Raw genomic sequence first — 10,416 nt, forward strand, 5'->3', positions numbered from 1 at the left:
ACGAAGTGTTTTCTAATGCATGCTAACGCGTAGTTAATATACTTATCTCCATGATTTCCGATGTACAAAGTTGTGTGACTAGACCTGGGTATTCCTCGGGTCGGCAGCCAAAACCTGAGCTCGGCCCGGCCCAAAACAACTAAACATTGCACTTTTCACATTAAAAATATATCATGTTAAGTATTTTGGGGGAATATATAAATATTGTCTGACAAAACCCTACTTTTGAGGCAAGTCAGGCTTTTGGGCCAAAACTGGAGCCCGAGCCCGACCCGACCCGACCCGACCCTTACGCTTCATGTTCAGGCCGGGCTGCCAATGGCCCTACAGCGAACCATTCGGCCCAGACACCGCGGCGAGCCGAGCCGGTGAATTTTCCCATCTCGGCTTCTAGCGAATCCATCTCCGGACCTTCTTCTCCATCCCTGCCTGCCTCATCGTGGACCGGCCGGTGAAGACGACGACGGTAGGAGCTCGCCCCACCACCACCCCCGACCAGGCGACTCAAATCCCAACCCCTCTTCACTCGACCGCCGCCCCAGCTCGAGCCCCACCTCGAATTCCCCTGCTGCCGCCGCTGCCGCTGTTTCCCCTTCTCCCCACCTGGTATGGCCGCGTGATCTGGCCAGGGTTTGGATGAAGGAACGGAAGCCGGCGGCCCCCTCTGCGTTGGCCCGGATCCTCGCCACCTGCGCGTCCCAGGTGCCGCTCGCTCGCTCGCTCCTCCACCCATTAATCCTCGCCGACAAGTGCGATGGTTCACTCGTTGTTACTGTAGCTACTAAGTAGTTGCCGTACCTGCTGCGGTCTTTGGGTTGCTGATACGCCAGAGCAGGATCGGGGATCAGATTTCCCTTGTAGTAGTAGTGGTAGTTTATTTTTGGTTAGCAGCAAGTGGTCACGGTGCTGGTGGTAGATTTGGGAGGTTTCCCCTTGCAGATTGGTTTGATGTTGCTGCTGGAAAGATCACGATGGGTGATAGGTTCCCGGTTGTAATTAGTGTCTCTTTGCTACTAGTTGTTATTATACCTGGTAGGTACGTACTTCGCGAAAGGTAGTTTGTTGCTACCGGATCATTGGAAGCCTGTTAAACGGTCTAATTTGACCCGTGTGGGTATCAGCTTAGTCCTGATTTTGGTTTTCGGCTATGGGGAGGATGTTTGCTGCTTAGTTGTTTGCTCCTCTGCCCTGGGTGATTATATTTAGGAAGTGCACTTCAATCTGTTAATTACCCCTAAATTTGTTGCTGCTGATTTTCATATGTTGTTACACTGAATCGAATAGCATGATATGAATGGTAGCTAAGTAGGAGTGAACTGGAAGTATCCATATACAATTCCCTTTTTTTTTTGAGAAACATAGTACAAATGTAGATGTTCACAGAGATGTGCATACACTCAACCCTATGAACGCACACACGCACGCACACCCTACCTTTATGAGCACTTCTGGGAAACTGAGCTAGCAAATGTTGAGATAGATGAAGTCACCACATGACCACAGGCACCTCTTAGTCGATGGGAACATCGTCTCCCATTGAATGAACATCGCCAAAAAGCCTGGAATAAGTTCAGGAAAATGCGAGCACCCATGCCAAGTATAGTACTTGAACCGGGTGGGTTGGTTCCACCACAAGGAACCTAATCATCTGAGCTACGCTCAGTTCGCCTCAAAGAAATGGTTTGACATTGAAAGGTTACGTAACTTGCTGTACTGGTGATACCATATGCAATTCAAATTGCTAGCGCCAACTGGCTTGGTGAAGATGAGTGAATACTCAATAACCTTATGATATGGTCTTTTTTTGTTTTATAATGTCGCGGGTGGTCTATTTATCAGCTATGCTATGCAGGCAAAAGATTATGGGAGATGCATAGCAGCAAAGGTCCCTGAGATTGAACATAATATGTGTTCTAAGGAGTTTCTAGCACTCAGAGCATGCATGCAAACTGCGGTAATGTTCCCATTACTAAGAAAATAGTTTGGTTGTATCAAATCGTACTGTTACAACTTTCACCTGTACAATTAAGCACCCAATTCAAATGGAAATGGCCTTTGGTTGTTCTAAATAAATCACTGTTTTCTTCTTGGCCAATAATCAACTTCTCTACCCATTTTTGTTCCTCCTCTTGTTTGTTTATTCTTTTTGTTCCACTGCTGCTGCGTACTCCGTCCATCTCCCCCCTATGACCATGTCATTTCCACCATCGCTGGCGGGGTTTTGGGGTGGATGGTGGCTCTCTGCACCTGTGGGCCTTAAAGGGATAACCGGTGGGGTCAGCATGCCGTCTGGGCATGTCAAGAACATCGGTGGGCAGATAATCTGGGAGAGAAGATGTTGGTGGTGGTTGATACTAGGAGGCAGATCCAGCGGTAATATAGCCGCGGCAACAGGGAAGATGGCGGGGGCAATGGTTAGATAGCGACTGCTGAGAGAGGGGGATGAGGTAACTGCTGGTGTTGGTGCTGGGGGGCAGGCCTCGTGACGCTAGAGCGACTCTTGTGATGTAGGGGGCAGCGGACCTTGGGGAATGGGTGGCAGTGAGGATGGGATGATTGGGAGGTGAGAGCAGGGTGAGAGAAGTCTAGAGAGTTGAGGGCTAATCTTGGTCCCATGGTCCAGAAATTTGACTGTTGGCCAATTGGAAACAGTTGACTGTCAGTGTGCAGTTCCTGAAATAATTTATTTTGTTGATTAATATACAGTCCCTAAATTAATTTATTTTTGTCAATTCATATACAGTGCTTACATTAATTTATTTTTTGTCCATTCATAGGCTTATGGATTTAAATTTGTATTTGGTTTCTAAAAGACTGCTTACAATCTGTGTAATCGTTTCATGCTTGAACGTGGATCTATCTTCCTGTCCTAACTTTCATTACTCTGCCCTCAAAGGTCAAGAATAAGGCTTGAAGTTCAAGGCGTCTGTAGTTTGGTGTGAACCACCTTTCAGTGTGATCAGTGTGCTCTCAGGTGAGTCTAGCTCTGTATTTTACGACTCAAAAGAAAATATGGATAGCATGGTGTTTTATAACCATGTAATAAGAAAAAGAGCTGTGCATCATGCTGACAGCAGCTCCCTTTTGTATCATGTTGGTAAACTGCAAGATCACTAATTGACTCGCTTGAAATAACAAATGAATTGTGCACAATCAGATGCAAGGAGGTTTGAGCAGCCCTGGTGCGCTCTCTCATGCTTATGTACAACATCCTCCGCTACGGTGTGACATTCCAGATATTAAGGGGCTATTCTATGATGATGCGAATAAGTTTCTTGTAGCCCCAACAGCTGATCGGGTATTTGAATATCTAATTAATTGACTTTACATTTCCGCTAGATACTTGGTTATCACAAAGTAAATTTGTTACATTGCTGCAGATATTATACTGGAAGATAGCTGCATCTACTCAATCTGGACCTCCAAACTCTGATCCAATTAATGAAGGCCCCATCTTATCAGTTCGATTTTCTCTGGATCAGAAAGCCATAGGGATTCAGCGATCCAGTCATGAGGTCGAGTTTAGAAATAGAGAAACAGGGGAAGGCTGTAGTAAGAAGTGCAGAGCAGATTCTGATACCATACTGGGATTTTTCTGGACCGACTGTCCCACTTGTGATGTCATAATTATAAAAACAAGGTTTGTAAAGGTTTTGCTGCTGCAATATAAATAACAGAAACTTTATATGTTCTGCATCCAAATATCCAATTAGCCTATTGTCACAGGCTCACAGCCACAGGAGCACTTGTAAGATGTTCTTATTTTGGGACTGACTTCATTCATATTTTAATTCTATGTAGAAGGAAGCTATCCTGTTCTTTGGTTCATTTTTTGTGAAATGTGTCTCTATTGCAGTGGGTTAGATCTGCTTGTCTATGAGCCTCAGTCAAATGCTCTTCGGTTAGTGGAGTCAAAAAAGTGCAGTGCCACCTGGTATCTTTACACTCACGAAAGCAGGTTGCTTCTTCTTGCATCTGGAATGCAATGTACGCTGTTCACTGGATATCAGGTAATGCATTATGCACCCATTGAAGATAACATACCCCAAAGAAACAACTCTGATGAGGATTGTTTTTATACATGTTGATTGGTATTTAACTTTTCTTAACCATGCTCATTCTGGTGGGCTGATGCTGTAGTTGCGCTTTAAACTTTAAAGCAGATTCTGAGCTGAGACATTTTAAAGTAATCTTTGTGTAGTAGAGTGCAGGCTTGGAACTTTATTTTGAACATACTTTCTATTTCCATTAAATTGACATTGGTCATTGATTTAACATCGAAACTGTATGCTAACTTTTATATATGGTTCTAACAGTTTTCTGCTGGTGGGATCGTCAAATTGCCTAAGTTTGAGATGGTGATGTCTAAATCCGAAGCAAATAACAAGCCTGTCCTAGCTGCTGCTGATGTTCACATTGTAACAGTGTATGCTTTCTGTCCCTCTTTTTTTTTTTTACAAATTTCACATAAATTCCAATAACATTTCCCAAATTTGGCAGGTATGGTAGGATTTACTGCTTGCAGCTGGATAGAGTCGGCATGGCATTGAACCTGTACCGGTTCTACCGTGATGCTGTTGTACAACAGGTTTGAACCTGTACCGATGTATTTATGTCCAATTTCTTTTCTTATCAAATAAATGCTACCGTGACTCAACTTTGTACTAACTTTAGTACAAAGTTGAGTCATCTATTTTGGAACGGAGGGAGTACATGTCATGTTCAGATAGTTTCTTTCCGAGTTAGGTGTCTGTTTCAGTTTGTAGATTCCGATAATAAGTTTCTGTTTCTGTCATGTCTGCAACATATTCTGCAATGACTTTAATTTAAGGTGATTAAGATTAAGGTGACAGGGATCTCTTGTGTTTTCATTATCTTGTGTAACTATCCACTTGCTGGTATGATTGCTGACGTGTGACTCACGGTGGTTGCCTGACTTGAGATAAAGAACAGAGAAGAGGCACAAGAGGAGGAGACGAGTTTTTTGTTTATTCATCAGCCGCCGATTCAATCACAGCTTGCAAGCCCTTGTAGCCAACCCAACACACCCTGACACATAGGCCTCACATGCACACCGTGCTGCGGCACCACTTTCCACCTTCACAACTCATGCTCCATAACAGGACACTCAAGGGAGAGCGTGAATGTACCAAAAAAGCGATGTACAATCCCCAACTCCCCTTTAATAGTAAAGACGAGGGTAACTGTTGGAATCATATATAGTTCTTATAAGGGCATGAAGAATAGACTGTAATGTAAGCTTACGTTACACGCTTCGATTCCAGTGTGTTGTTTTCTTCCCTAGAAAGCTGCGGTAGCTGGAGCTAAAGTTGACACAAGGTCTATGAGTTGTGCCTCAGTTTGACATCCTGGGCCTGGTTAGGTTGTAGGAAACTACTCGGTTTACATTAAACTGTAGGTCTGTTTACAGTTACATAATTTATAATTAAAATTTAACTGTTCATTTGTCCCTTGTAAGTAAACACTTGCGTTCCTGAAAAGTTATAAACTGCTCTAAGTTTGGCTGAAAAATGCCATATTGCTGCTTTTGGCCAAGTTAAAATGAGAGATTTAAGGAGTGTCTTAGTTGGTGATCACAAAACCGATTAGTCTGGTCTAGGTTCTGAAATCCCTGTTGGGGAATGTTCTTCTATTTCGTCTGTCAAGAAAAACCGTAGTCCCCTAACTCACAGCTTGTTATTTCAGGGTACTCTCCCAGTATATTCAAGCAGAATTGCAGTTAGTGCAGTTGACAATATAATCATGGTCCATCAAATTGATGCAAAAGTTGTGATACTTTACGATGTATTTATGGATTCTTACGCACCAATATCTGCACCACTTCCACTGCTTGTGAGAGGACTGGCCAGCAATAGTAAGCAAGCAGCACAACCTGCAGATCAGCAATCAAGTGCATATGGCGGGACTTTATATGGAGAAGGTTGGAACTTTCTCATTCCTGACCTCATCTGTGATGCTGAGAATGGGCTACTCTGGAAACTTCATTTAGATCTGGAGGTAAGGAATCGTCAATGGATTATTCCTTGATTAATTCATCCTCAACACAAATACAATTTTCCTGACATGAGTAGCTTGAAATCTAGGCTATTGCTGCTAGTACTTCTGATGCTCCTTCGATTTTGGAATTCCTTCAGAGACGAAAGTCTGACCTGAGTATGGTAAAATACGATTTCACTACTTCGTGATAGTTCAGTTTTCGCCATCTATTACCATTGTCATAATATTTCTTATTGAAACTTATGGTTCAGGTTAAGACACTAAGCCTTGCTATAGTTCGAACAACCATCTTGGAAAGGAGGCCAATAACTTTGGTTGCAAAGGCAATGGATATCATTCTTGATTCATACTCTCGTTCGATGAAAATGGTAGGCGGTGCTGCTGGGGTTAGGAGGACGTCTGAGCAAAACCAACAGTCAAGTTTTCAGCCTGTTGAGGACTCCCGTGTGGTTTCTCAGGAACCTCCTGGAACCATGATTGGACCTGTTATCAACACTGATTCAGTAAGTGGGGTTGAGAGTAGACAGTCACAGTCAAATTCAGGAGTTGAGCATGGAATTGCTAACCTGGCAGCACATGTAGATAGGTCATCTTTAAACACATCCTCTGATTCTGACGGTATTGCCAATACATCGAGAGCGGTAAGTCAGGCAACATCAAGCTCCCTGATATCTGACGCCACTGGCAAAAGACCGCAGTTTGTAGGCGAGGATAGCCAACCATTGGCTTCTGGTACATCAATGCAGCATGGAACACATGTTGCTAGTGTGGCAATTTCACCAATTGAAATGGTCCAGTCCGTCTTTGTGCTTGTTGAAGATGAAATGATGGGTGATCCTGCATACCTTATTGCTGTCATCATGGAGTTTTTACGAAGGTACTTTTAGTTTTCTTTAAAATTAATTTAGAAGCAACAAAGAAAAGGAACACTAAGTATTGTCCTGTTTGTGTACAGCCTGTCAAAAGCTGGGCTGAAGGCTCCTCCTGACCTTTATGTCATGATGACTGCTTTGCTGGCCTGCAGCAACCGTTATGCTGAAATAGCACTGTTTGTATCGAACAAGGTCAGTATGTTATTCCAACACCATTATTAATGATCAATGTGGCAATTACCATTAAGTAGTCTAGCACAATCAATCATGATGTTGTATCTAAGGTCAATTTGTTATTCCGACACCACTGTTAATGATCAGTTGGCGATTACCATTAACTAGACTAGCACAATCGATCATGTCGTGTGTGCTGGTGGTTAAATATATTACCTTTTTTTCATTATTTCAACATCATTATTAATGATCTGTGCGGCAATTATGATTATAATGTCAGGCGTGCTGATGGTTAAATATATTACTGTTTTGCGAAGGAAATTGGAATCACTATATCGTAAGTAGGGTTAAATATGTTGACGAGTATGATTCCAAACAAACTGTTACCTTTCACATGCCTTAAATTTGTATGAATAGTGTCCAATCAAACAACCTTTTTCATCCATCATTGGATGAAAACTATATGAACTAGATGATACCCCGCACATTGTTGTGGGAATGTTTTGCAATATATTTTAATGAGATTTGGTTGTATGGAACATGAATATTTGGAGTAATAATATGACAACTAAAAATTAAAATACAAATGATTTATTGTGTTTGATTATTGTTTAGTTGTAAAATATTTATTAAATTTGAATAAAATAAAAAATCGCATGCATGTTTGCATGTTGAGGTAGCTTTTACTTACGCATGGGTGCATGTTGAGGTGGGCCTTTTCCCATGCATGTTGAATGATGAGGTGGCATTCTTGCATGTTGATAGAAATAGAAATAGGTTAGTGGGGGCTAGCTATTTAGATATAGAAGATAATGTCCAATCCAACATGATTGGAAACGAGCAGAAGCCATTCACTTCTGAAGGAAATACATATGTCAACTGTACTTTGCAGTTTCCTTTAAGTAGTACTATTAGTCTTTGAATATTGTTTATGTAAAGTTTCAGTTGAGGCTTGTCTCTAGTAGCATTGAGTATTGTTGAATCTGAGCCTGCATCTGACTCGTCTGATGACACCCCCCTGTAATTGAGCTTCGATCGACAGGCCTCTAATTGAGCCCATCAGTTCATTGCACAGATGGAGATTCATCGTGGCCATCAGATTTTGTTAGCATGAATCACTATGCTTTTATGCTTGCACGCTGCAGTGACTTTTGAGAGTTTCTACCAAAAAAAAAATTGACCTTTTCCATGTAAAAGAACAAAACAAATTGACCACTATCAACTCCCTAAGAATGTGGCCAAGAAGTATGGTTTCATTTTGGCGATGCACCAATTCCTGCAGATCCTAGAGCCGTCCAGGGAACTCGCAATGCAGCTCATTGAACTGGGTCGACAGCATTCACTGACAAGGAAGCTGGGAGTCGACATGCTCCGGGAGAGGTGCCTGCACCATGACTACGTGGCTGCATTACTCCAAGACGGGTACTACCTGGAGGCTCTACGCTATGCTCGAAAATACAAGGTATTCGCCTACCCTACTGATGCTATGTTATCTTTTTGGGTGCTTCTCATTGCTGCTTCCATGTGTCGATTTGAAAACAACTAGTTATTGTTGAGTGCTTCTCATTTCTGTTTCCACCCATGTATCAACTTGGAAACAACTAATTAGGAAGTGTTATTGTATACGTTGCAACTTACTACAACCAAGTTTGTTACTCTCTGAGTTGCTGATTGTCTGAAAATCGGTGCTCAAGTTAGTCCATCCTGACTTTGTCCGAATGCTTTGTTCCAACGGGATGTTGCTGACATGACGATTGGTTCAGGTTATCACCGTGCAGCCTTCCCTGTTTTTGGAGGAAGCCGTGGCCAAGAACAGCACGCCAAACCTTGCCGCCGTGCTGAGCTTTTTTGCTGAGCTCACGCCGAGCTTCAAGACGACGTCGGACTATAGCAGATATCGGCACATACTGTCGGAAATGGTCTGAACTATGCATCGTTATTCCGCGGAACGACTCTCTTTTTGATGCTCTTGAGGTTTGGAGGAAGCGTGTAATAATTGATGACTTTGTTCACCCTGTTTAAAAGATTTCTATGCTTGTACTCCGAAGTCATCGTTAACGGTCTCGGTTGCTTTGAGTGGATTTGCTGATTTGGCTTGGCTTTGGTAGCTCGCCTAAAAATTGGTTATAAAATACAAGAGCTGACAACGAGTCAATTTCGAGCAGACCTGAAAAGTTTGGTATAAAATACATAATATATCACGATGCATATTTTCATATTGTATATAGTTGGTATTGTAGATATAAATAATTTTCTTTAGACTTTGTCAAAGTTTGTAAGTTTGATTTCTCAAAAAATCTAGGTGTTTGGCTCAAGCGCAAGGGACAATTACATTTTTACCCCTAGTTAGTTCCTACCCATGGTTTTGCCCGTATTTTTCGAGCTTGCTCAGTTTTGCCCTTACTTTTTCATCGAGGTCCCTTGAATGCCCCTTGACCGTTTGGCCAAAACTTTAAAAAATCATAACTAATTCATAAGAACTTAGAAAAATGCAAATAAGATATCAAAATGTTCAGATAAACATTATCTTTATGGGCATATCATTTGCATTCAGACAAAAGCTTTGTTTAAACTACCTGAGCTAATTAATGTTATTAACATGATTAAAAATAAATAGGTATAAACAATATTTTTTTCATGAATAAAAATCATATGCAAATGTAGGTGATGTTTTCTGAACATCATGGTAACTTATTTATATTTTTCTGAGTTTGTATCAACTTGTTATGAATGTTCTAACGACTTTAACCATTATTTGGAAACTTCATAACAAGTTGATACGAACTCAGGAAAATGCAAATAAGGTATCAGGATGTTCAGAAAACATCACCTACATTTGCATATAATTTTTATTCACGACAAAATATTGTTTATACTTATTTATTTTTAATAATGTTAATAACATTAATTACCTCGGGTAGTTTAAACGATGCTTTTGTCTTGAATGCAAATGATATGCCCATAAAGGTAATGTTTATCTGAACATTTTGATATCTTATTTGCATTTTTCTGAATTCATATGAATTAGTTATGAATTTTCAAAGTTTTGGTCAAAGGGCATTCGAGAGACCTCGACGGAAAAAGTAAGGGAAAAACTGAGCAAGCTCGAAAAGTAAGGGCAAAACCCGTGGGTAGGAACCAACTAGGGGTAAGAATGCAATTGTCCCTAAGCGCAATGGAATGACGTTGGGACTGTAGACGTGAACGAATAAAACTCAAACTTGGACCGCAACGTCATCAATTCGTCTCCAGAAAAGAAAAAAGCTAACAAATCTCAAAGCAGCAGCCACGGCAGGGCTCTCTCTGGGTCTGGCATGATCGTGATTGCTGATGCAGTGGGAAGGCTAGCGGC

At 41.6% G+C, this 10,416-nt stretch overlaps 1 protein-coding gene across 2 annotated transcripts; it reads left to right on the forward strand.

The window, feature by feature from the left end:
• Positions 1 to 352: 352 nt before the first annotated feature.
• LOC123139696 (regulator of MON1-CCZ1 complex) lies at positions 353 to 9,140 on the forward strand. Of its 2 annotated transcripts, XM_044559430.1 has the most exons (14): positions 353 to 702; positions 1,853 to 1,954; positions 2,897 to 2,974; positions 3,158 to 3,298; positions 3,381 to 3,640; positions 3,857 to 4,010; positions 4,317 to 4,426; positions 4,501 to 4,588; positions 5,707 to 6,018; positions 6,105 to 6,179; positions 6,270 to 6,895; positions 6,974 to 7,082; positions 8,347 to 8,526; positions 8,828 to 9,140. In XM_044559430.1, the coding sequence occupies exons 4-14, from the start codon at positions 3,158 to 3,160 to the stop codon at positions 8,987 to 8,989; spliced, it is 2,217 nt and encodes a 738-aa protein (XP_044415365.1). In that variant the 5' UTR covers positions 353 to 702; positions 1,853 to 1,954; positions 2,897 to 2,974; the 3' UTR covers positions 8,990 to 9,140. The 2 variants fall into 2 exon arrangements, with proteins under 2 accessions (XP_044415365.1, XP_044415371.1); XM_044559436.1 differs by lacking the exon at positions 1,853 to 1,954.
• The last annotated feature ends 1,276 nt before the right edge of the window (positions 9,141 to 10,416 follow it).

This window comes from Triticum aestivum, chromosome 1B (assembly GCF_018294505.1).
Source record: "Triticum aestivum cultivar Chinese Spring chromosome 1B, IWGSC CS RefSeq v2.1, whole genome shotgun sequence".
In the NCBI taxonomy this organism is placed as follows: Eukaryota; Viridiplantae; Streptophyta; class Magnoliopsida; order Poales; family Poaceae; genus Triticum; species Triticum aestivum.